This window comes from Triturus cristatus, chromosome 11, assembly GCF_964204655.1.
Source record: "Triturus cristatus chromosome 11, aTriCri1.1, whole genome shotgun sequence".
NCBI classification, from domain to species: Eukaryota; Metazoa; Chordata; class Amphibia; order Caudata; family Salamandridae; genus Triturus; species Triturus cristatus.
In genome coordinates this window covers 627311311-627339089 of record NC_140594.1, presented here as the reverse complement: position 1 = coordinate 627339089, position 27779 = coordinate 627311311, and the positions used below count along the sequence as shown (strand labels likewise).

Genomic DNA, 27779 nt, shown 5'->3' with positions numbered 1-27779 from the left:
ATGAGAGGAAGAAGTTGCAGACCTTAGGTGGTAGTTTGGAGTACCATCGCCTGTGAATGAGAAGGTGGACTGCTGAGTCTTAGAGAGTGGAAGATGGAATTGTTGTAGATTAAGATTACTTTTTCTAAGAAGGCGGAAGATGATGGATGATACGAGGTAGTAGAGGATAGTGGTAGGCAAGAGGGAAAGGTTGTTGGTAAACATGAGCATTCAGACTGTCCAATTAGCTAGAAGATGGTGGTCAGCCATAGAGGACCATTGTAAATGAGAGGAAGGACTTGCAGATAAGAGGGCTTGGGTGGTTTTATATAAGTTAGAGAGAAGACCGTTGTAGGCAGAAGGGAAGAGCTGTTTTCATTGAGAAGACTGAAAAAAGAAGAAAGAGGCCTTGAAGACTCGAAAGAAAGATTGCAGTAGGTTGTCAGGGAGAAGAGGCATATTTACGGAGATGGGAAACTCACCGATGATTATTGCATACAAGAGAGCGTAAATTGTTTTACTGGAGAGGTGACTACTGTGGTCTCAGCAAGAGAAGGAACTGCTCTAGATAGACTGAGGGAACTTCTGTGCATAAAGATGGACTGACATGCACCTGGCACAGACTATGAAAAGAAGACTGATGCAGACTAGAGGGAGTATCTTGCGTACAAAGTAAGGATGGCTGACCAGTGAGAGTGAGCAAGAAAATATTGTCTTAGAAGAGAGGGATGGAAGAGTGTCCTAGACTAGAAAGAAAGATGACTCTTTAACACTAAACAGGTGGAAACTGTTGCAGAAATAAAATGGATGGGGCTGCCAAATTTGGGATGGTTATAGATGGGGATGAGGGACAGTATTTGGAGAGAATACTGTTGTAGACTAGAAAGGGGGCTGCTGTAGCTCGAGCGAGTCAAATTTGCAGTTCGAAAAAGGATAGGTGTTGATACACAGAAAGATATTGGACTATCATCGACTAGAGAGGGACCTGCAGAGAACTAACTAGAAAAATATCACATATCATATTCTTAGTGAGAAGACTGTTGTAGATGAGGTAGAATTGTTGTCTTTTAATCTGGCAGTACTCTTTAGTCAACAATAGTCCTGCCTATAATGTGTGACTATTGTTTCTCTCTTTTACAGTTCCATCTCTTTTTATTTCATTCTATATCTCTGAAAATGTATGTGTAAATATTGGGTAAAAAATGTTGACACAGAAACATGGTACAAAGGAACATTAGTTTTTTGGATTCATGTAGGGGCAAGGGTATGTTAGTAAGTGTGTAGTGTGATACAGCGTCTTTGGGAATACACGAGACATGCCATGCATTTACACATAGCACAATAGTCTCCCCTCTTTAATTAGCGTAGGTTCCTTCCCACTCATTACCTAGAGAGTGGAGTTGTTCTGGACTGAGAGAGTAGGACATTTGAAGATAGAGAGTGGAGACCATTATAGGTAGAGGTGCTTGTTGTAAAACGAAGGTGAGTATAACCCCAAGCACACCTAGAGAAATAACTGTTGTGGGCAAGGAGAGAGAGGCATGTTGTAAACAGAGGCATATATTCATGTAAGGTTTTCAGAATGTTGTACTGTAGAAAAGAAAGCACCACTGGCTTCCAACATCAAATGAGGAAGTGGAGCTTTTAGCATTGAAGAGGAAAGGCTGTTTCTAGCTTCTCAGCCTCAAGAACTGCTGAAAAGAAACTATTTCCCTGTTGCCTACAGGTGACTCATATGGTGACAGATTTGTTGTTGAACTCTGAGCACATAAGCATTGTCTCTCCATAATATGCTGCAATGCCTTAACCCCTTCCATGCTCATGACGGAACGGTTCCGTCATGAGCCACGGTTGAGCTGTGCTCATGACGGAACCGTTCCGTCATGAGCCCGCCCGCGCTCGAACCCTTCAGCACCGCGGCGGAATTCGCCCAGCGCTGAAGGGGTTAAGGCACCATTCCTTCTAGTTTATATTGAACTGAGTTTGGTGTTCAGTGATGATCTTGGGGACCCATTAAACAGACTTACCTCGTAGCTATGTGATAACACAAGTATTATAGGGGCGTTACACAGATGCTGGTCAAATAGCATAAAAAGACAGATTAATGTTGAATCATGAAGTAGCTGCCCGAAAAGTAGCCTGTGAAATTCCATGGGTTTCTCAGACAGGTCTTCAAACCAAAGGCTTCTAAAGTGGATGTTTCTAGCCTAAGCCACTGTTTTTCTTTTCTTTTCTAGGTTTAGCTGCCCCCAACGGTGAGGAAACCAAAAGCAGAATTTATTGAAGGCGGTCCAAAAAATTATTTTCTGGAAATGGTTTGAAAAGTCATGGTCGTTGTCTACACAGAATTTCACAGCTTTTATTTTTTTTTATGTTTATTTTTATTCTCCTGGCAAACAAGACCACGTGGAACACACTCATGTGAATGCTATGATTAACTGCTTCCAAAAGTGTCTCTTTCTTCCACGCCGGGCAATTTCAGCACTGGGATATGGGCTAACAGCTCTATGGAGAGTGCTGCCACATCACCATGGTAAAACTCGCTAACCCCCTTTACACCGGGTGGCTTCTGGAGGCGATCCGGAAAATCAAGAAACAGAAACAGCGTCCATCAGAGGAGAGAATATGCAACGCTGTCTCAGCTTCGCATGGCCTGGATCGCAAGACTGTGCTAGAGCAGCTGGATCTGAGTGTTAAAGATGGTGCTGTTTTAAAGGTCTCTAGCAATGGGCAGAACTCCTACAAGGATCCAGAGAACCCTGGGAGGCTGTGCATTCCTAAACCACGGACCCAGATTAAGGGGGATGAGAAGTGTGATTTGGATTGGAATAAACTCATCTGTCGAAGCCTGGAGGGCTTGGGGCAGCCTGCAGGCTGCTCTCTCAAGAACATTGAACGCTTTCTGAAAAGCCAGAAGGATGTGGCTGCATTTTATGATTGCAGTGGCTCTTCTGCTTTTCACCAACAGCTGCGACTGGCTGTCAAGCGGGCAGTGGGACATGGGCGTATTCTCAAAGATGGTGCGTTATATCGACTTAACACTAAAGGGCGTGATGAGAAGCAGCAGCTCTACGAGTCGCTGTCCTCTTTGCCGCCAGTCTGCCTTCTGCCACATGAGAAGGATAAGGTAAGGTTGGTTCTTGGATGTACCCGCTGGCCAATGCCTATGTTTCTGTCCAAAGCAAAGAGTACTTTGAGTTCTTTTCCTTGGTTCGCCTTTCCTGATGATGGTGCCCTCATGGTGGTTACGCAGTATTCTGCTATGTTGGCCCTTTGACAGTGCTGTATATCTTATTCTGAGCCATCCCAGTCTCAGAAGCTGCACTTGAAGCGCTTAGGTGAAACACACCAACTCAAAGTGGCTTCTTTGTATTGGGCAGAGACCAGAAATTATACAGATGGGATTTTGCTGCTCATTGTTGTTTGAGTTGATGGTTCCTGGAGCAAGGTGGCGTTCCTGCTCTGTTCTGTGGGAAGTGATAGTGACCAACACAAGGCGTCATTGATGGGGTCCTGCAGAGGAGCCAATAGTGCTTTGTACTGTGGGAGATTTTGGTAGACTGTACAGAGGGCATCACTTCTGTGGGAGGTGATTTTGTTCAGCCTAGGGGCTGTGGACTATGGTAGTTATTTATTGGTATTCACATAGCATGCATCTACTAATCAGACAAAAACACGCAAAAGGGAGTGCCACAAGAGTCCAACAATTGTATTATTGATCTTGTTCTCTTTTTATCTCCTCCTTTCAAGAATAACACAATTCTATGGTGTTGATCCCAATATACTTTTCTCCAAGACCAAAATATAATTTGAGCCAGAGTATGAAGTCTCAAATAATTCTCTTTATTATTCTTCAAAACATCAATGAAATGGCCCGGCCAACGCATTAAAGGAGCGAAAAAAAGGAGAACAAGCTCTATAAAACAATTGTTGGACTCTTTTAGTCTCTTCAGTTGTATTTATGGTTGTTGGGTAGTTTGACCATTAAGGGGTGAGTGCCTACAACTATTACCTGACACGACTTGCATTTGTGCGGTCGTTCGTAGCCGTAACTACTCTTGCTTTGGTATTATTAGCATGCATCTATTGTTACGGTGCTTTGCAGAGTATTTCCCTGTTCTACTTTTTACATACTAGAGCATTCTTGTGTGGTGTTGGAAGAATGTGTGGTAAGGTTGGGCCTAGAAAAAAAGAAGTTGACGTTCTCTATTAAACTTCCTAGATGTTTGAAGGGTGTGACATTTATTAAACATCTACTTGTCCAAAGAACAGGATACTTCATAAATCTATTTGTTTTGGGAACAAATCCACCTCTTCCTTTTCTGTCCCATGCAGTGAGGTGACAAATTGTGTTAGCATTCTCATTAATGGGCTCTAAAACTGCCAGGACTCATAGATCAGCGAGTTAGATCCTCATATAAAGCGCTCTTATAACTCCGGGTCTAGCCAGCACCATATAAAACTTTTCAAATAAAAAAAATAATATAAAATTGTATATGAAGTTGGATTCTAGCAAGGATCTAATTTTGCCACCTTTTCTCAACCTTACATACAGGGAGGGACTGAAAGGACGCACACTCAGAAGTTCCAGGGTTTATTTATTTATTATGATGTCTCTATCCAAGAACAGCAAGCAGTACAATGCAAAAGCAAAAATAGCAACTCTAAGGTACAACAAGATTACCTTCACTCTGCCACGATCGGCAGATGAGATGCTCCTAAAGTAGTTTCTTGTAAACAAATCGAGTAGGATCAGAGCAATAGACGTAGGACAGTCACTCTAGAGTTAAGTGAGGAAAATTAAGGCATGAAACCATGAAGAAGCATATGTCAGTCGAGAGTCGGAGAGATGAAATAGAGAACCAAAACAAAGAGAACTAAGTTGCAGCGTACAGCAATTGGAGAACATAGATAAGATGGAGTGACTGTAAAATCTGAAAGCAATACAGAGATCATGGTATTTAAGCTGAGATGTGATCAGAAGCTACAAAAGCTGAGCATAGTAAGGAGAAATAGGAGTACGATAGTCGAGAGAAAAGAGAAGATGGATGCACGAATGTTCTATAAATTGAAGTGGTATGAGATATTTTAGAATACCAGTGTAGTAGTAGTTGATACAAGAAGAAATAAAACTCAACAACCCTAATTTACATACATGATGGTGTCAGGTAATTAATATTGATTCCTTGTGTGCATTCAGTGCTGCTTCAAAGAATGTTGAGGTTGGTTGCAGCCATTGACTCTGATGATTTGAGGACAGGCGCCATCCGCCCTATTGACAACGAAAGTGGGAATTTTCAAGAAAGAGGAAGAGAATTTATCTGTGAAATACTTGTAGATTGGTCATGCTGAGCCATGCGCCCTTTACTCGGAAGACTAGGTCCACCGCTACCTAGGAGCACAAGTAGTAAATCCTGTCCTTTTTAAATAAATGTGGATGAAGTGATTGTGCTGGTTCTTCAATCTGCCTAGCTAGCTGTGTCCTTCTAAGTGGAAAAGTGCTGGAAGTAGGACACATTAAAGTTGTAGTCATAAGTTGTGGGATAATGCGGTATGTCAAACCCTCAATTGGAGGAAGTGGTATAAATCAGATGTCCAGCATGATGAAGTACCCAGCAGAAGTAGAATTGTTACTATGCATTGTGGGAGGCGAGGGTATCCTGAATAGGATTCAGCAGTGCTGGTCTTTGTGGGGGGATGATGAAGTCCTGCAAAGTGGTTTATTTTCTATCTTCCTCTAGTAGTCGCATCTGATGTCTGATTATGTCATGATGGGTACTTGGTATAAGATAGCAGATGTAGTAGCGTCACTCAGAATTACAGAAAAATGTATTTTTATGTCAGAATTTTAAGTTGACTTTAGAAGTAGTCTTTGTAATAGATTACTCTGCAAGTTTTGTGGAATACTTTTTGCCCCAAAGTATGTTTTGTGGGAGAGCACTGGTCTTTTATAAAATTACAAACTTTTCACTGTGTTCTGAACTACCTCATGTCATGATGGCGTTAAAGTGCTGGTAAGTTGGGGTATCCTTCCAGTACTTGAAACTCCTCAGTTTTTCCTTGTGACGTAGCTGCTATTCTATTAATGGTGCTCACACACCCTTCTAAGCTAGCTATTGCTCCTTATTACTCACTTGCGCAGTGGGTCATTACCTGAAAACATTTTTAAATTAAAGATACAAAGTCTATGAGGTCTATTAGGATGGCGTGCAGATCACCACCGCCCGGGTGGCAGGTGGCGGTGGCGATCCTAACGCCATCACAACACAATTTACCCCCACCATATTACTATGGAGGGGGGTACCGCGGCTGACGGAAAGTCAGTCCGCTGCTTTTCCGCTGGTCGGATGGCCGGCCGGGCGGTAAAGGCCCACGATATGGTGGTGGTGCCTTGCAGGCACCGCCATCCATATTAGTATGCCTGCGGTGAGTATGCCTTTCCATGGTGGAGACTCCGCCATGGAAAGGCATACGGTAAATGACTTTGAGGGCCCGTTGCCGGCCCTCGGATTGGCTGCACTTGGTACCACCCTTCATTGCCACGCAGAAGGTGGCAGGCACCGCGTGGTGCCGGTCACATTGTGCCTGTCAATGCACAGCATGCAAATTCAACATTGCGGCGGGTGCTGCTTACAGCACCGCCCACCACAATGTCGAAGATACGGGATGCGACCGCCAGGGTGGCGGTCGCATCCTAATTGGCCTAGCGAAACCGCTGCACCTCTGGCGGTCGGTCCCGTTTTCCGTTACGGCGGCATCGTAATGGGGCCCTATGTTTGTAGAGAGTATAATTTTAAATAAAACTGCATCACGGCATTCTTGCTTTCTTTTAATTTAAAAACCGTGTCAAACAGAAAATGATGTTTACACTTCACATGTGATTGAACCATTATATTGGTAAGACAGATATGTATTATCCCACACAACATGGTAATGATTGTCCTCACTAGCTGCATAACAGGCAATGATAGCCACCTCATTTAAACACTTTTATACCATTCCAGTCTGCAAAGCATGCACAGGACACTTATTGATCTGGTAAAATATATCAGCACAGATGCATTATTATTGGTAATCACAATGTTAACAACTGCATTTTTTACCAGGGGACGCCACCCACTAACCTACAACAAAACATATTAGATGAACTCACCTCAGTTTGTGTGTTATTTCCAAAATCTCTTCAACGCAAAGCACAGCATGTGTCAGTTGGGCAGACAGCCCATAATTTCTGTAAAGGTGTGCTATCTAGACCATGTCTTTTGGCAGTTTCCTTCTTTAGGTGTTTGTTCTTGTCAGGGCAGAAAACTGGCACGGACTCGGTCGAACTCCTGTGAACTACAAATGTCCTTCTTTATTTAGGATAGTGATTTAAGCCAGACTAGTTCACCTGACTTAACCAATAAAATTAGAGCAAAGGAGGGGGGGGGCAGAAAGGCAGTGCAGTGGAATGTACATGAAGAGAATGCAACAGCAGTACTGACTACTACTAAACTCTGTGGCGCAACCTAGAGCCTTAGGGCCTACTTATGTTTTCGCCTGCCTTTAATATGGGTACGCCACCTATTAGGTCCCCAAGCACATTTCATATGCAGTCGGGGAATATTGGGGTCAACTCTTGACTTACTGCACAGATTTACTAGGAAGTGTAAGATGCAGAACGCTTAACTGCATGAAAAGTGATGGTTGGAATTGCTTGAATTAGGGTAAACCATTGATAATTACTGTAGGTGCTTGTATTTTTAGCCCATCTGTCATTACCGAAGATGACCAATCATTTGTAGGTCAGCCTTGGGACTGCTTTAAATGTAACCGCTCAGCCTGTGCTGTTCGCCCACGATGGCTGATTTGGACTTCACTTAGTTTATCTTGATCTTTTTTCTCTTTACTTATTGGACCTACTTGAGGCAACTATGGATGTTTTTTTATGTTTGCTTCTCAAGAAATCTCAAACCATTCCAATGGAAAATGCAGGGTACAGATTAAGATCCCTTTTTGGAAGAGCAGTGTTGCACCAGATACTTGTATTTGCTTGTGAATTAAAAAAATATTTAGGAATTTGTTTTAGGAATGCTTGTTTCTCTATGTGTATTATTTTGTGGTTCAAATAATCGAAATTGCTTAGTAGTGGGCTCTGGATTCCAAAACTGTCTCATTGGCAGTCTTCATATTCCAGTATTGATGAAATTAGAGTCCCCGGAAATCAAAAGGTTAAGAACCATTGATCTAAACATAAATGAAAGCCTAATCAAGTCCAGCGTTCGACCTAGAGTCGGATCGGGCTTACAGGTCTGAAAGCACTTAACATATATTGAGAAGATACTGTTGAAGGTCAAAATAGATTTCAGGGTGTGTTGTGCACCCTGAAACTATTGGAGGTGCATTGTGTTGAAGGGAAGATATTTTGAGATGTCTTCAGAAGACATCACAAGACCTAAACACTGAAACTTAAAATATATAACTTTTGAGGAATTTCTAGATAAACGGATTCAAAGTTTCTTCTGTCAGCCCCCAGTCCTGTTTTAGGGGAAGAGAAATAGCCCATCCCAAAGTAGCAACATTCCAAGGTAAAAATTACTACTCTTGAGATAGACGACTAGTAGGAAGGGCCAAGATGCATCTTAGCAGTAAAGGGGTGTGTCCTTAGATGAGTTGGAGTATGAACTGATCACACAGATGACTGTCCAGAAGTGCTGAGATGGGTCATGTATTCTAGCTCTCCTTACATCCAGATAATTAACTTACATTCAGCAGGATTGTTAAGGAAGAAAAATTCCACATTCCCATGAAAGTGGAAGAAGAGGAAAGAAATGTCCTCCGTTAGATATTACACCTACCACCAAGTAGGAGCCAATCGCTACCCATGTAAGCCAAGCTGAATTTAAAAAACGCAGAAGGATGTGGTTGAGACCCCAGTGCACACACTCCCACAAATATAAAAATTGAGGAAAAGCACAAGCCCCATGCAAACAACACATCTTTTCCTTAGGGGATGCCCCAAAGTGGGTTTGATAATGGACACTGGAGTGAGAGAAAATAACTTTCAGTCTGAGTAGCTATAGCAAGCCCAATAATGCATAATGAAAGCAAGGAATGTAGATTTCGGCATGGCAAGAAAGGAGAGTTGAGCAGATATTCAATCCTTAATTCTTATCCATCCAGCAACATATACAAAAAAAATCAAATCTAAAAACGAAAAACTTGAAGAGGTTTGTTGAGCTGTTTCATATCATAAGAGCCATATTTATAGACCATTACTGGTCATGCTTCCTGCTGGCTCTTTACCACCTTCTGCATTCTTCTCCGGTCTTCTGTCCCTGCCGTGGAGCATTGGCCAAGCACAGCTTCCTGTTTGCAGCCTGTGTACTCCTGGCTATGTGTTACTCCAGCCACTTTTTATTTTTAGGTGTCGCCTGAGCCAGCGCTTTAGCGCTGCTCTGGCGAGAGCTTTAGTAAACGGGGGATTTTGAAGTGCAAACTAGTGCTTTTCAGGCCTCCAAATACAGTGCATGTGCGCCGGGCGCGCGCACCATTTGGCAGCCTGCGTGATCATTTTGCGGCCGCTTTGATGTTCTCAGTGAGCCGCGCGGCCACTGAGAACATCAAAGCGGCCGCGAAAGTGCACACCATTTGCCAGCCTGCGTGCCTCTCTCCCCTTAGAGGGTGCGACGTGCCCTACCCCCTCCCTTATCCCACTTCCTGCTTGTTTAGCCTGGCTGCCCTCTCGTAATACAGACATCACACAAGTCTCCGAGGTCTCCACTGCATCCCATTCAAAGGCACTCACTGATCACGTCTTGACCTCATGAGCCACTATATGCCTGTAAATTGTGCCACTCTTACATTACCATCTTTATGAACTCAATTCTTCCAACATGTCCTTGATGAATGATGCCTTGTGCGTAGCTTGTGATAATGTTTTTCACGTGTACTTGTCAAACATGATGCCTCTGTTTCGGTTTTATTTCATGTATTTAATTACGAATATAATTTCACTACTGTACTGCTTGGCACTCCGTGCTGATTGCTCTGTACTTGCTTATGTCAAAATGCCAATAAACAAATAAATATAAAAAGTGTAATTTCGCAAAATTTCTATGATGTTTTGTGAAAAGATCATGCAATTTGGAACACCCTAATCCCATTAATCCGTGTTCCCTACCAGAGGAGAGTGGCCTCCTCTACAATCTACTGATATTCATAGAACATTTGTGCATTTGTCCTACCGTTTTCTCTTCGGCCCGCTGGTTCACCCCACACCTAAATACTGCAAACTTTGGATTTATGGAAGGGCAGAGTTTTCTTTTTACTAATTATGTGAAGGTTTCGTTTTAATATTTTGGAATTACACCATTGCACACATCGTTTTAAGCTTGCCATTTGTGGTTGTATTTGTAATGCGTCTGCAATCCGTCAGGTAAGGCATTGCTGCCCTTTATGAACAATAAAACAAACAAGCATTGGCATAGCCAATAGGTCTCGCATTTGGTACATTATAAGTGTTTAGCCATGCAACGGTTGATGTTGTTGCACCAAGGATATTGTGCTGCAGAATTAAATACTTATAAGGTCCCAAAGGCGAGATCTATTGGCTATGCCAATGCTTGTTGCCTATGCACGCTATAAGAGTGCATGGCACTGAATAGTCTCCTCACTCACCCTCCTCCGTTGTATCTCCTCTCCTACTCTAGCAACATGTCTAAAAACAACATTGACAAAACCAATGGATCTCGCTTAGGCGAAACCTATTGGCTTTAAAGTCAGTTAATATCAGTATAACACCTAAATACAGCAGTTAGCAACTGAAAGGTGACCTGCCTCTGCGTGACAAAAGGTTTGCCACTGTGTGGCAAGTAACCTTTGATCCATGTGAGCTAGAAACAACCTTTTTTTGGTTAAAATCTGTGAAGTATGCAAAAGATGAAGGATTATGAAGCAAGTGTGGCAAATCCATAATTAAGTGAAAAATATGGCTGCAGAATGGGAAAATTCCAGTGGCTCTGCATATACTCAACTAAGCCACTAACACCAGGTCTCCACGGAGTAGCATGCTACTCACCTGCAAAGCAGCTCCTTATAAAGTATTGTACATTGCTTTTTTGAATCAAAATTCAATCCAGTCTTGTCAACACTCTCCGCCATCCATCCATTCACTTTTCCATTTCCTCACTTATCACTTACACATTTCATCCCCCAATAACCAATCAAATCACTCATCCATCACTCACTCTTCTATGATTATCCACCCACTCATTCGTACATCTATCCACTTAACTGTCTACCACTAACCATATGTGTGCGTGTGCAAGAATATACACACTCAGACACACGTGCAAATAACAGATATACACATAGCAATCCCCATTTAATAAAAAGACACGCTTAGTGCCTCTGGCTCTCTAAATTTGAGCACTGAATGCCTTTGGTGGCGCTCAGAATTGAGTACATAATACCAATGGTGGCTTTTAGACCTGAAACCAGTACCTTTCAGAAATAGGTATACTATTTCCCTGGTAGCTTTCAGAGCTGGCCATCATATACAAGAGCAGGCCTCCACAAGGGATTCCAACACTCCTGATAAGGCCTTCAAAACATATGCAATGTTTTAAGTGAGGCCTAGAAAACTGGAAGCAGCACTTCATAAGGGGCTTTTACAACACTCATAATTGACCTCCAGAACTGGATTCAAATCTCCAGTTGGAGCCCCTAAAATTAGGACTAGTACTAATTCAGATGTGGCTTGAGCAGCTAGTCCTGATACTGAAGGTAGGGTCTGAGGCACTTGACATATTTCTGACCATGAAGCCACCAGAACTGGACACAGTAATCATATGTGTTACCGAGAACTGGAAACAATGTTCCAGAGTTGTGCTCCAAAACTGGATTTAGTAACCCTAATATGGCCTCCAGAAATGGAGACTGCTCTCCAGAGATGGATACTAGAACTGGCTACAGTACACCACACAACATGACCGCGTGATCTCTTTGTTTTTGGCACTAGCCATGACAGATTATATTAAAACATCAGAATACCCAGCACAGAAATAAAAACATTTGTTTGGTTTGTCCCTTGCATTTCGTGGTTAAAACAAATGCCATCATAAATAATTGTTAAAACATATATTATGTCAGTCCACTTCTAAATCATTTTCTATGAAGCAATTATCATTCTAGAAATAGTGGTTGCAGCTCCACTGATACTGTTTCAGTGTGAGCCATACAGCCCAAATATACTTCTACAAAAAAATATATCATGGGGTAGTCTAGTCTGTGGCAGAGTTTAAAAGCTTAAATGCAGGATATTATGGAGAACTATTTAAATAATGAAACAAGTTGTTTGTAATGAACAACTGTTTCTGTGCAAAACAGAAGAAAGTGTAATGCCATCTCTCTACACCTAAAATCACAAATGTCATTGTTCATTAACAGGCTATTCCGTTTTGCTATGTAGACTTTAATTGGGTGGGTTTCGAATCTACATTTTTTTTTTTGCGATCTTTTTATTAAACTTCTTTTTACACAGATTTTTCCTGATAATAGAGTTACAATGTCAAATGATATATACCCATCTGTGCATCATGTTTCTTTTACAACAACTTGCATTGCTTAATCATAGACACATAACAGAAAGGAAAAACAAGGCTAACTTAGTCCCATCATTAAGTACAGTGCAGTCACAACCCCCGACTACCTTGTGTCCTTCCGGTCCTTTTGGGAGCTGTATATTTTTCTAATGAACCCTAGTGTCTGGTCCATTACGATTGATTCCCAACACGCCTTGGTTCTGAACCAATTTATGATCAATGCACCATCCATAAGATACATGTCTGGGCCTACTGGGCTATACTTCTTGGGTGTCCCTTTCCTGTGAGCGTCATTCCCCTCAGTCGCCGTTCCATTCTCCCCTGCTTCCTGAGACATACTATCCATGAGAGCCGCCCACTCTAGCAAATCCTCCTCCAGTCCATCATCTCTACGGGTCCTCTTCATATACACGTCCTCAGCCCGAGCCCATTCCATCAGATCTTTGTGCCATAATTCTATGGAGGTTGTTCTCTGGCTCATCCATCTAATGGCCACTCTGTTTTGTCAACACCAGTGCCAACTGCAGGAATTTATCTTAGGCTCCCTTGGTGTCTTAACTATACCTAATAGGCAAACCTGCGGGGTAGCTGCTTGGATCAAACCGGTCAACTCCCTCATTCGTTCTACCACCTTCTGCCAATATTGCAGAACCACCTGGTATTCCCACACCATATAGAGAAACGATGCATCATCCTCCCCGCACCTGGGGTACATTGCGCCTCTATCCACACATATCCTGCTAAGTTTAATCGGTGTTAGGTTTATACGGTGCAGGTAGTTGAAATGTGTCAATCTGAGACGTGCATTACAAGACACCTTTCAAACTAATTCACATGTCGCACTCCAAAACGCATTCTCTAAGGGGGCTCCCGAATCTTTCTCCCACGCCCTTGTAGTAGGGATTCCCCTCACTCCCCTATCTTCCAGTAATGTTTTGTATAGGAAGGTAACCATATGCCTCATGGCTCCTGCCGTTAACCAGAGTTGTAAGGTAGCTGTTTCAATCGGGGTGTTTGGGAAATCCATACAGATTACCCTTGCCGTATGTGTTATTTTAGCATATTGAAGGAACTGACCCCTTCCTACCTCAAATGCCTCCTGTGCTTCCTCGAATGTCAGACATGCATCTCTTGGTTGTAAATCTCCCAGTATGACGCAGCCGCCTTCCCTCCATCGGGCTATCGTCCTATCTTGGTCAGTACGGCGAAATGGCAGCATCGTCCAAATATCTAGTTCTCTGGCGAAGGGTGGTTTGTTAAATACCCTCGTTATTACTCGTTCCCATATCTCTGCCATTTGATGTATGAGGTATGGGGTTCCTGTTGGTACCATCCTCCCAAGCATGAGTAGTTCCATCAAGTAGAACGTGCCATGTGTACCCCTCAGCAGTCTCTGCTCACTAGCATCATCTTCCGTCACCCATTGTGCCACATTTTGCAACTCGGAGGCATAATACAGTTCTAAGTATGGAAGGCCCATTCACTCCTCCCGTGGGTCACGTTTGAGCTGTGATAGTGCAACCCTGTCCTCCTCCCCGCCCACACCAATAGTGTCAAGAGGCTGTACAATTTTCCGAAATAGGCTGCATGGAAGAGTGTACACTACATTCTGAATGATATACAGGCACCTCAGGAGGAACACCATCTTAGCAACCGCCACCTACCCCAGAGTGGAAAGCGGAAGTGTATTCCAGAATTTAATGGACTTAGTCAGACCCCACAGCAGTCTACTCACTCCGAGGTGTTCCTGATCCTCCAGGCTATGACCTACTTAAATACCCAAATATCTGAAGGACAACACCTCCCAGCGCAGGCCTTCTTGTGGCAATTGAGTCACCAGTTTCCCCTCTAGCCTTCTCAAAGGGAACAGCAACGATTTCTGCTTATTCACACGTAGCCCAGCAATTTCCCCAAATTGCTTCAGGCGCTGCAGGAGCTGTGCGACCGTTCCGCCAGCCGCGGCAAGTAAAACATCACTTCATCGGCGTATAGAGAGATCGGGTGTGTCGTCTCTCCCATCCTCACCCCCATCGTCTTGCACTCCTTCCTAAGCGAGGCCGCCAGGGGTTCCTTTGCAAGTGAAAATAGTAGCGACGAGAGTGGACAGCTCTGACTCGTGTCCCTCTGCACTTACCATTCCTCAGACAAGATGCCTCCGCTACATACCCCTTACTCTAGGAGAGGTATACAGTACCCTGACCCAGTGGCAACATTTTGGGCCGAAACCCATGTGGTGTAGGACCTGCTGTTGGTAGGTCCATTCCACCATGTCAAAAGCTTTTGTGAGATATACTGACAGGAGAGCCAGCTCCACATGGCAATCTTTCACCGCATGCTTAACATGCCCCAGTCTGTGCTAATTAAGGGCCATGCCTCATCCCGGAATAAATCTGCACTGGTCCTCATTTATTAATGCCCCCACCACTGATGTCAGTCTCCCTGCTATTAACTTGTATAATACCTTAACATCTATGTTTAGCATGGTTGGAGGCGGGTATGCTTCCGGGTCCATCACATCACCGCGGGTTTAGGCACCATGCAGATCACACCATCCCTAAATGTCTGAGGCATCATTCGCCTCTGCCCAGATTCGATATACACCTCTAGCAGCGGTCCTGCAAAATCTAAATGTTAGTTTGCCATGGCTTTTAATATAACTGGTTAAGATATTGCTCAAATTAAGTTATTAATTTTGATAAAAGATACTTAAGTGTCAATTAGGTACTATAGAACAGCAGAACTGCTCTTAGAAGGTAACTTTGCTTGGGCTATTTCTGCCTTGCGAAGATCTGTAGCATTTTGGAGTACCCTGCTTATCTCAGTTAGTGGTCATAGAGCCATCGCCAAGATGGTGATTTTGCTGCAGCTCCTCTACTTTTTCGCAGCTCTGCCGGTGAAACTTCCTGGAGCGTTTTCAGTGAACTAGATGGCATCCTTCTTACATTATAGTGGGGGTCTTCAAGACGTCAGATGGCTTTGCGGAAACTGTGGCTCCCAGTAGACTAAGGCGGAATGGCTGCTCCGAACTTTGAGCTTTACTACTTGGCTGCCCAGCTTCAGTGGGTGTCTTGGTGGCGGTAGCATCCCCGGGATGCTGTAGGTCACCGACAGCGCGGTTGCCTTCAAGGGCTCTTTTGGCTCAGATTCTGCTGAAGCCTGTCCCTGCCACAATGGTGCGCAGCGAGAATGTGTTAGGATGGCGAGATCAGAATGTACGCTCACCAGGGTTCCATATACCTGTGAGCTCTCCTTAATTGTTACTCGGAACTGATAGCATCCGGTTGGTTGGGCTTGCCTGCTGCTGTGTATTGAAGCAGGGCTTACTGTAATGGGTGACCTGTTCACAGGGTGAAGCTAGCTTACCAAAAGGAGACTTATGATGGCCCGGTAGGACACCTCCTCTTACATGGGACCCTGCTGGGTAAGGTTCAAGCTTGGTGGAGGATGGGTTCCGCAAAGCCCCCGGAACATGAATGCATTTACTATTTGTTCCTCATAACAGGGAGAATAAGTGCGGCCACACTTCTCTATAGGACACTGCTGAATCTGTCCCAGTTGTACCCGTGCTGGGTGGCAGATGTGGGGCACATGTTTGATGGTTCAGCCTGGAAAAGAGCCCTGGCCTTTGCCCCAGGGTGTCCCGAAATACTAGGTTTAAACTGATCCAGTTTTATTAAATGCACCGGGCGTACCTCGCCCCTTGGCGCACCCATGCAGTATACCCTGGGGCTTCAGCGGCATGCCCCACGGATGGTGCAGGTTCCTACCACATGGTCTGGGCATGCCCAGTGCCGGCTCCATATTGGGACACAGTCATGCTAGTTATCTGTCAGACTACAGACAGACCTTTTGATTGTTTCCCACAGTTGTGCTTATTGGGCTCTCATAATCGAATTGCGGCCCGAAAAGTGAGACAGGTTTGCAGACTTAGTGCTTATCTTTGCTTGTAGGCAGTTGACAATGAGCTAGAAATCTGCGGGTGGCCCGATCTGTTTAGGTGGGGGAAGGAGCTGTCCAAGTGGGCGGACTGTGCAAAGGAGGCAATCCGGAAGTAGGCCAGGGAAGTACGTAGGGACCCTGATTTTACATGCCTGGCACACTGTTCTAGTGGCTTTCCGCAGAATAGATGGCCAGGGACCAATTGTAGTTGAGGAAGAGATTTCTGCGGCTCCCTCGCCAGATTCTGGTGTATTTCCGTAGTCGCCTCACCCTGCTTCTGTTGTCTGATCTGGCACTGGCCTTGTCCTGAGGGGGATTCATACTTGCTTGATGCATACGATGTCGACGTGACGAGTGCATACTGAGTTTTTATTTGTTATTGTGCCTTCAGCTCTTTGCCACTCCAGTGGATTAATGACAGTATTGGGCACCCATAGTTTCTATACTTTTCTGTTTGTATTTGACTTGTATGTAATGTCTTCTTTCTTTTGTTTGGTAATGTAGTATTGTTTACCTGAAAATTGCAATAAAAACATTGTTTAAAAATTATCAATGAGCAAGCTTGTTTCAGACAGACATTTTTAAACTTTAGAGGCCAATTTTCTTGTTTAACTAGCTTGATTATATCCAGTCGAAAGGGGTAGGGTCATTCCATAGGTGGCCCAGGTGAGCACACATCTAAGACCTACTGTTGTTAGCAACCCAATGCCCAATCCCTCCCTCCCCTACAGAGTGAAAACCCATAGAACGTTCCACACAGTTGAAGTCAATAAAAATATGTGTAATGCAGTTATATCCGAAACTTAACACTGTTGGTTCACGGAAGCCTCCATCTTCCTAAACTTGGACAATGGAAGTCGCCATATTGCTTGATTTATGCAGACTCATTATCATGTCTGCCTTGAAACGCAGATGTCAACAGACCATATCTTTCTAGGACCTATGATAGCGTCAAGTTCTTTGATTAATGACATGGAAACAATATCTAGTGCAACATTCATCTCTATCAAATGTCTACTCCTCACCATGTCACGGTCAAATAAAACACATAAAGCCATAAAACCAAAATAATGTAGTCTGAATTGGGTGCCCCTTTGCCTTATATGTTCACAGGAAAACGTCCGGGACAAAATCCTTGATGCACATAATCTATGTCAGACATTCCTAAACTTATGTCAGAAATTCCAATTTATGGTAAGATTTGGGATACAAGGACTTCCCCCATGACTACTTGTCAGGAGAGGTATTTCGTTCACATTATTGCCTGAGATCTGCCAGAGACTATTTCACCTGCTGCCAGCACACTTAACACTTTGCAAATGATGCATCTCGCCCGAAGACTGAAGCTATTAAAGCCAAGTCCTGTAGGAATACCGACTGACTGCTACCGCAGTGGGTGTTTGCCCTTCATGGGGAACAGTGCCTCCGCTGATGAAGACGGCCTTTGCTGTCAACAAGGAATGCAATGCTTCTTTTCTCCCTAGGAAACTCTAGATTGCAAGTTGCTCTGCTTTTCATGCTCTCAAAGAATAGAGCATAGAAGTAGGTGTTAGGTTCTAGATAACATTTCAAATGACATTCTAGCAATGCTGGAAATGTTCATTTTGTTCTCGTTACATAACCTGTCTTGTTGCTGTTCTTATAATATTCTGTTAAGTTATTTTAAATGTACTGAGAAACAGTTCATTTAGTAATAAATACTTTTAACTTGAAAGTGTTCATTCTTCTTAGTACAGTGTGTGTGACTCTATGAATAACGAAATAAGGTGGTTGCTGTTTCCACAGTGCCCCTGATCCCTTTATGGGATTGTTAGTAGCCCAAAGGAAATATTTCTATGTCATTTGTACATTGAATAGTGTTTTGCCGAGCTGCAGTAACTTGTCTTTCAAATAATCGCTGATGCTTTGAACCAAGTTCACCCGTGACACCCGTGGGTGGGCAAGCACACTTTGTAGAGTTATGCCAAAATCGTAACTTGAGGCAACAGTTGGTGCCCATCGAGGGACTATCATCTTATGGTTGTGCCTTGAATAGTTTGCACTGATCACACACATCTGAACCAGTGTTACGTCGCTACGGAGATGTCTTTGGTAATCATTGTTATCTCCCATTGGGAATAAGGAAGCACCTATTGACGTAATTTTGTCAAGCTTGACTCATAAAAGGTTATTCCACATTCTGTGGGATTTCTAATTCTTTGATTCCAATTTGAATCCATTCATCATGGCAGCACCTATTGTTATAGGGGGTAATTGCAGAGAGTTAGTTATTGAACACCTCAAAGCTCGAGGTGTTCCCGATGGGCGGGGGTGCATCTACGTTTGTAATAGCTGCACATTCAGCATATGCCTTTAAGACTGTTAACTCCTGGGTGGATTTCAAGCCTATTGATGATGCCTCAGGGCAGTTTCATGAATATACAGTTGTAGACCCACCTGTGCAATATAGGGCTTACCAAGTTTTTGAAATCCCTTTAACTGGTTTGGTGGTCAGTTGCCACACACAAACCTGTTCGCCTGGGGCCTTGGAGCAATGACTGGCCTACGAAGCCAGTCTTTGTGGGTTACTCTCCTGTTCCTCGCCCTGAAACTCGATCCCATGCAGAGGTAAAAGGGGTATTAAACTACGCAATCACCTTATACAGTAGACTTGTGCAGTTTGTACTGTGTACTTTGAGCTCTGGACCTGCTGTTGCAACAGGACCTCCAACTGCCGCACTAATACAAACCATTAGTCCACAGACTATTAACGCTGTCATGGGAAAAGTGCCAGCGAAGCATGATGAAATGACTTTCTGGATTGCTTGCCAAACCAACCAGTTAATCCATATACTAACCTGCCAAGACAACACTAAATACTGAGTGTGTGTCTTCCTCTTGGGATGGTTCCTTCGATAGAGCAGTGTAATTCTTGGTTGGAGCATCTTTGCGTGCATTTATACCAGTAAGCATGGTACGTCTTCATTAGCAGTCCTCCCTGATGTACCAAGTACAAAACGAACACGGAGCTGCCCCAGCTTTGGATTTAGAAATGAAGTTAATGGGAATCTTCTCTACAGTTTCCTCTATCATTCCAAACTACATAAAGGTAAAGGGTTCAGTTCTGACTTTACGTCAGAAACTGGAAGCAGTTCTGGTTGGATCCGTGAACGGGAACTACCTAAAATAATTGTGGAAGTTGATACCTCTGTAGGTAGCGATAGCTTGGGTACTTGACCTGTTAAGCTATTTTTAAAACCCAAAAAATTACACCAAGAGGTTCTGTTAAGGAGAAATGTGCAATGGAAGGGAAGAGAAAACAATAAGACGGATTGCATCACCTGCTTCTCAGGAATATTGCAGGGGTGAATATAACTTAAACAGCGGGGAAAAAAAAAACCTGAACGGTTTCAGTATTTGCTAGCTGTTCTTAATGTTCTTTTCAGGAAAGCAAAGGTAAAAGAACCAAAAGGGGAAGCTGATTTGAGTAATGCAGAAAAAAGGAGTACAGTAGAAAAAGGGGAGTAGGGCGCAAGAATTATGTCAGCGTAAAGAGTGAAGAGAAAGGATTGGACTCTGAAACCCCAGTTAAAAAGAAGAAAGTGGCTGGACGTTCTAAAAAAACATGCTGATCCAACTATGAGTCCTCCTGCCGAACAGGACTTGGGCGAGAGCACTTCTAGATAGCACCACAGAAGCCACAGTTAGATGCTTCAGAGGTTTCTGGATGCGAATCCAACTGTGAACTTTATATGAATTGAGGCTGCAGATCAACGTTTTAATCCCCCTGTTTACAACCTAAACATACAAATTGAAGGAACATACCACGTATTATCAAACCAGTCTTTTGGACCCAATTATCTGATGATTATGAAATCATCCTATCAGAAGAAGACTGTCCCCAACCTTCATTTGAATAGATCCCAGGGCGAGGACGTCTAAAGGTACCTTTCTCTGCCATGGTACATAAGGATCTCAATGAAATTTATGCCAGTGAATAAGCAGTAAGACAGGCTCCAGCCTTGTATAGAAACCAAGCTGGGTGCGTCGAATATTCTAGTCCACATGTTGTTCCACTGCGTAGTGAACCACAAGCACAATACCATTTAAATCCGATGCACAATATGGTATTAAAGCAATATTGGACCAATTGCAAAATTAAGGCATAATAATGCCTTTCCTCTCACCCATGAACACACCCCATTTTCTCATCTCCAAGCCAGACTGTTCTGATAGAATAGTCTTAAACTATAGAAAAATGCACACCCAAACATATGCAGTATAAAATGCACACAGCACTGATTTAATAATGAACCTGGTGCAGAAAAAATAAAGCATGACCCTTGATATTTGCAGTGGGTTTTTAAGTCAAAATCTAGCACCTGACAGTGCAGTTTTGGTGAACCGCACTGTTCATGCCAACATTTTCTCATGTGCTACAAAAATAGTCCTGGCTTGTTTTCAGCACAAATCATGGAAATCTTAAAACCAGAGCCCGACTTATTGCCATATGTTGATAACTACTTAACTGACAATGACTTGAATCTATACCTTACCAGGATAGACAGAGTAGTGACTATGTTAACATCACATGGTTACAAAAATAATTTTAAAAAATGGAAGATCGGCTACCTGACGGTGATCATCCTTTAATATGAATTATTCAGTGAGGGCAAGGGTCTAGCTCTGGATTCCCTTCAGATGTGCGCTCCCTTGCAGCCTCTGATACACTAAAAGTTTAAATCCCTATTGGGGTTTCATAGATTTGGATTTACTTATTTGCCTCACTACGCAGAGAGAGTAGCCTCTGTATGACCTCATTTCTCCCATATTTTTGTCTAAACATTTGTAAGCGCACATACTGATATCTTGTGTGCCCTACAAGCAGAAATTTTGAGACTTAATATTTACAAACTAGGGGAAAAAAAACCAACATAGTTATTTGGATGGTTACACCTACGTGACCTACAATGAAGGACAGACCATCCCCATTGCCTACAATTCTCACATGTATTCCCTGGCTGAAGCACGATTAGCTTCCTTTGAAAATATCCTGATGGCTGTACAAACAGCTATTCTAAAGGAGTGCCCTTTGGCGCAGGAAAAACATATTATTGTTACTCCCATATCAGCATTGTAGGCAGCCACAAAGGCAAGCATTTCTAATGATCATGCCCTACACACTAAATAGGTACAATGGGTGTATTCTTTAAGTGCAGTGTATTTAAAGTTTCAGTATGATCCCTCTCTTTCATACACAAGCTTTTCTCCAATGTAAACGGGATGCTGTTCCGAGCCCAAATATTTTACCTGTTGAGTCTTACCAGAGCATTTTTTCCACAGATGACTCTGCCCAACCTGCTCTAGGAACTAAATGTAAGTACTCCGCAGCCTGCGCAGAAGTGAAAGGTGTAATAAAGGATGGGGATTTCATCCCACAATGAGCCATACCAATCTCTTATGTGACAGTACTGCACAGCTTACATGCCCTGCTACTTGCATTACAAAACACTGACTTGTCAGTTTCCACACTTGTTTGTTCTGACTCAGCCTTCTGTGTGCAAGGTTACAATGTTGATTTGCAACAGTGGTGGTTGAATAGACTCACAAATTGAAAGAGAAAGCTTATAAAAAAATAAACAGCTTTGGGGAAAGCTAGCTGTCTTACAAGTCAAGCTTCGATTGACCCATGTGAGGCACACTTGGGGTCATCAGCTTAGTGGTATTCACGCTAACGGGAACCGTAAAGTTGACCTAGCGGCAAAAGCTGCAATTTAGACTGTCCCAGTAGCAGTCCTTACCAGATATCAAACAAAGATTGACACAGATATTTTAACTGGCAAAAAAGCAACCAAGCAAACTGGGATAACTCCTCAGGTTTTCCTCCCAAATACTCCTACACTCTCAATTAAGAAAACATTCCGGTAGTTCCAATACCAGGAGTGGGAGACTGAATTATACCTAATAATTTGTCTAGTTTAGAATTAATCAAAGAAGCACACAAGGGGTTGGCTTCTGCACAGACCATTTTTTTGTTTTGTTTTTGTTGACTGCGCCATGGAGCAGCAAACCCAAGGGGAGCGCAATCCTCAATGCTCTCCTGTGCATGGTCCGAAAGGCGGCACTCGGTCCCAGCCGCACCCCAACACGGAGCTGCATGCCCCACTCGCCCAACTGTACCAACTCCTCCCGTTGCCCCCCTCCCACACCACCAAAACACATGTATTCAGCACTCCGTGCCTAGTGGAGTAGCCCCGCCCACTCCGTACCCACACAATTCACCACACCGCAACATAAACCATGGTCTGCCCTCCCTGTTCCCCTTATCTGATAAATTCCTTTCCTCGTACTGCCCTTTCCCTCTTTTCACTGTTACTAAACCCTACGCTGCCTCATCCCTAGCAGCCTAAGCTAGTGTCCCCTACCCCCCGAACCCCCAGCTTCCCCTGGCGTGCTTTTTCTCCCTCCAACCTTGCTCCCTTTGCGCTGCGACCTCACCAGAGACAAGGTACCACCCACTTGCGCGTCTTCTACCCCTCCTCTGGCCACCACTATTGTTTAGGGCCTTACCCCCTGCCTTCCTTAAACACCATTTTATTGTGACCCATAACCGACACACACCTCCTTGTGGGTCCTTAGCTACTAAAGAAAAGAGCGTCCTTCCCTCGTCAACATTATGCTAAAAAACATACTTGCTGCCCAAGTCCTCCGAAACGTCACGAGGCCCCCTTTCCAATACAAGAAATTTCAAGATTACACAACACAGGCCACCAAAACGCAAACCAAAATGTCCACAGGCTTACCCGGATGACAAACAATTCATGCACACAGCAAAAAAGATATTACCAGTAAGCGTTGAATAGCATGAAGTTATCTGAGTGGACGATGTACAACTGGTGGTGGGAGAAGGGGCAACGATCTAAGCATCACTACTGACTCTGTTACTGACACCTTCAAAGCAATGTGCACTTATGGACAAAATTGAATTGTTATTGAGAACGTTCACGTTCTCATGGAAATGATCAGCGAAATTAGTTTGCGTTATTTGCCCTCTGGAAATACAAAATGCTCATACCTGTAGACCAATATGTTGCCACTGAACACAGTAACAACATTTCTAAGCAACCAACCCATATGGCAGCCTCTAAAAGCACCCCGGGTCCCCTTGCAGTGTCTCCCATACAGAGCATCGCTTTCTCAGAGACCACCAGCGGGACTTGGAGCAAGCTGAGGGCCCCCATTTAATCCGACTACTCTTGGGATGGGGGAGGGGCATAATTTACAGTTAAACCACACAATCCACCCTCTCCTACAGCCCCCCCGTTCTAGGCATTGCAACGCAGTATTTCCTTTCAGCCGCCAATGATGCCCCGCACAGTCCCAAAACCACAAACCTCCAGGCCAGCAACCCTCCATGTCTGGCGACCTGCAGCAGCTCCCTGACTCCCTCAGAGCCCCCCGACGCCCCTATGGGTGCAACCTCCGACACCTATGCATTCCCTCTCCTCACTGCCCGACCCCCTGCCTGCTGTACAGCGGCACTCACGGCAACCAAAACCTCACTCCCGCCACCCCCCCCCCCCCTTAACGAACATGTCACAGCTAGCAAACCAGAAATCCTGCACCGCACGGTACCGCCCACTGAACCATAGCCAGCACCCACCCTGTTCTCCCAACTGGAATTTTTTTGTCTCCCCCCCCCCCCCCCCCTTGGCTGACCTCGTTCACCCATTAACCCTGGAACCAGACCCCTCGCCACCTCTTCCTTAGCTGCTCAAACCACTGCCAACTCCCCACCGCTCCCCCTGGCGCGCCTCTGCCTCTGTCCAAACCCCAATCAGGATCCTCTATCCTGATTCCCGGCCCCCCACTCGGTCAAAATAGCAGAGATGCGACCCTCCCAGCGCTGCCCCACTCGCGCGGTCCTTACCCCTCCACTGGCCACCGCCACCGTCTGGGGCCCAAACCCCCTGCGTTCCCTCAACACCACTTTATTGTGACCCACAAACCGACCCCCCATCTCCTCGTGGGTCACTAGCTAAAATAAAAGAACGCGCCCCTCACCCCACAGTCCCTCTAGCCCAGCATGTCACCAGCTCCCAAATCCTCTAACCACCATTGCGCCCGACCCAGAACCAACACCACAAGAGCGTCACACCTGCCCCCTATCGTTCTGTGCAAGCGAAGGCACTCTGAGCCATCCTCTACCCGTTTATCGCCCAACTGCACCCGGACCCCGCCCACGTTCCTCCGAAAGCTCTGCAGAGATCACTGAGAGCTGCACCTCCAACTACTCACAGATATCCACCCGCTACTGGGCAGAGCCCAGCAGCCACCCCCATCCTCTCTGAATGGCGCCCAAATTGCCATCTCTCAGAACCCGCGCATACCTGCCTGGTATAGACAACAACTCACCCCGAACACCCCAAAGCCACCCAATGTCACACCCTCTGTGATCAACAAAGCCGGCTGGAAGAAGGAAGTGTACCCAGCAGCGAAGATTCATCTCGGACCAGTGTGCCTTGCGGATAGCCTATTAACACAGTCCATCTTTGGTAATATGTATGGTTCAGTGGACTCGCTCTCCTGCGGGCATGTATGGGTACGTGCATATTTGGCTCCTCCTTTAATCTGCTTCGGGGTTGGATAAATGCGGACAGTTCATTTTTAAATAGGAGCACCCACTGATTGTGATTCAAAATAGACAGACCTCTCAGATTGAAGTGTGAGCTGCATAAAGTATAAATACTGTTACAAACGTCACCGCTCAAGTGGAACGGCGTGGCCAGTATAGATTTGACAGGTGTTTGTGTGGTGTGAGTCAGGTGCGTAAGCAACTATCCGCTCCTTTTACTTGTGGACTGAACCATAGCTTCTTATTTTTGTATGTTGCAGGCGTACACTGCTTTATGGTTAAATCTCCACAGGGGTCAAAGTTCAGTCTTGCAGATGGTAAGATTACTTTGAGTGGGTTTGGGTTCAAGCATAAGCTTCAGAACATTGCATGTAGCACTAGGGTCCGAATTCAGGTGGCAGACACTGCTTTTTAGTTCTCGCCTCCTAGACTGCGCATGTGCTGTCTGTTGCTAGATACCATCTCAGTTTACAGATAACTTAAAGCAATTCATTGTTTACCATTGGTTGGTTTCAATACCACACATTTGCTTGGTTGCTTGTTATTTGGACTTTACCTCCTCTTCAATAGTTTGTCACTCCCTTGGATCATGGGCTAGTTACTTGTGTCCTTCAATTTCTCACTTTTTAGTCGCCTTTTTTATTTTTTATTTAAGCTCTTCATGAGAGCAAGATGTACTTTATGCACAGCTTGAATTTTTTTTTGTAAGAACATACCTTATTAGCGCACTGGAACCTGGATTTCTAATCTTTTGCTTTTTTTCAGTTTTGTATAGCGCTTACTCGACCCAAAGATATTGGAGCACTAGGTTTCGCATTACTGAAAGGTTGCGCTATTGCCGTTGCATTGTTATTTGTAACTCTAATAGCTCAAACTTTCAGTAATGTGAGACCCATTGCATTGCAAATGCTTGTTGTATTCTGTGGTGGAAACATATTTTTATAGTATTAAAACAAATTAGAACACTTTACTTGGTGAAGTGCAAATTTTACATATTTTTCCCGAAACACAATTTCCATGTTAGTGGGAAAGTTTTGTGGTCATTTCAAATATGCTAACGGTAAACGACAATGCACTACCACATCATGCTTTGGTAATATATTTATGAAAAGTGAGTTTTGAAACATGAACTGGGAATTATTACTGCTCCTGCCTAGATGACAATGCTATTAGTGAACTAAAAGGCAAGCCAGGATTCATGTGTACCCTATATATTGGCTTGATTCTTGTTATACATGGAGCAAACATTTAGTCTAGTAAATACGGAGTTTTTTTGTACAGCATAAATAGTGAACATGCGTATTTGAAGGTGCTCTCTTATGTGAAAATAAAGTAAAAGGAGGCTTCATAAGACAAAATATTTGCCTAGGATCACACAATTTGAGACCAGTTCATGGGTCAAGTACAATACAGTTAGGTTGAGTAGATTATTAAAGTTACTAGACCTGCAGTTCTAGTAACTGTTTTATGATTTTTCGAGCCCTGCATTCAAAGCTGAATTGAACGGCGTTGTAGAGAGGGCTAATGGCATGATTAAACAAGCTTTGACTGCTAGGGTGTCAAGTTCAGGTCTTGGTTGGTACCATAAAATGTATGGAGTTTAGAGAGGATTGAATAACTTGCCTAGACGAGTATTGGGAGTATGCACTCCATAGGAGGTTCTCTTCGGTGTTCCTGTGTATGTACCTGGCTTAGATAATTTTGGGAAGGTGGTGGTTGAAGATAAACTTTACTTGGAGAAACTTTTTTATGTTTTACAGAGTATCAAAGAAGTCGGAGACAAACCACTCTGACGCCGCCTGTAAAGAGAAGGTTATTACTGTTGCAGAAGGGTGGGCTCCCAAACTTGGGGACCTAGTTTGAGAGAAAATTCACAACAGGGAAGCTTTTGAGCCATCTTGGGGTAAAGAGCAACAGAACTGTTATCCTTCTTCCTCTGCCTAGATCACGAAGAAACAGACCGGTGTCTATTGACCATGTTAAAAAACACTATGTGGCCAGTCCTCTATAGCCCTCCACCACAGACACCTAGAAGGATTCAAAGTAGTTCCTCCCAGGCTCTCCCTACTATACCGTAGCCCGCTAACAAAGCAGTAATATTCCTAACACAAGTTCCCATTTGGAGATGTTTGAGCTTAATTGTCTACGCAGAACACTTGAGTGCAATAAACAAAGCTGATGCTGCTGATATGACAGTGGTTACTGTCCAACGTAATACCATGCTCTACTGTGAAATTCCACCTGCTTTTTCATTTGGACTGATACCCTTAAGAGTCCTGAGAAACCAACGATCCCACAAATGGCTGGATACTTCCCCGAAGATTTTTCCAACCCCTTTCCCAGTCACTCATCACCCGAGACTGCTTTGTGCTTGCCAGTGGTTTTGGGACACATATATGATTCCTCCGTGCTCCCGTTCCTGGATCGCTTTAGGAACTTCTCTTCTCATTAGGTGGCTGTCAACAATATTAGTCCTGCTAATGCTACTCAGCGGACATTTTGTCCCTGCAGGAACAATTGCAACACCTGTGGTTCGTGAACTACAGCCCCCCTCTTCATCCCACAGAACCCGAAGAGGTTTCTATGCTGCAAACATTACAGCCTATCCTCTGCCTCAGGGTACAGCGTGAGAAAAGGTTCCATATCAGAATATGAGACTCACT

At 44.1% G+C, this 27779-nt stretch overlaps 1 protein-coding gene across 1 annotated transcript in view; it reads left to right on the top strand.

Moving 5' to 3' along the window:
- The window catches only part of KAT6A (lysine acetyltransferase 6A), a 1365605-nt gene that overhangs the window by 10354 nt on the left and 1327472 nt on the right, over positions 1-27779 (top strand). The window contains exon 2 of the mRNA XM_085634070.1: positions 2217-3106. Within this exon, the coding sequence (XP_085490196.1) occupies positions 2510-3106 (597 nt within the window). The 5' untranslated portion in view covers positions 2217-2509. The remainder of the gene's footprint in view (positions 1-2216; positions 3107-27779) is intronic.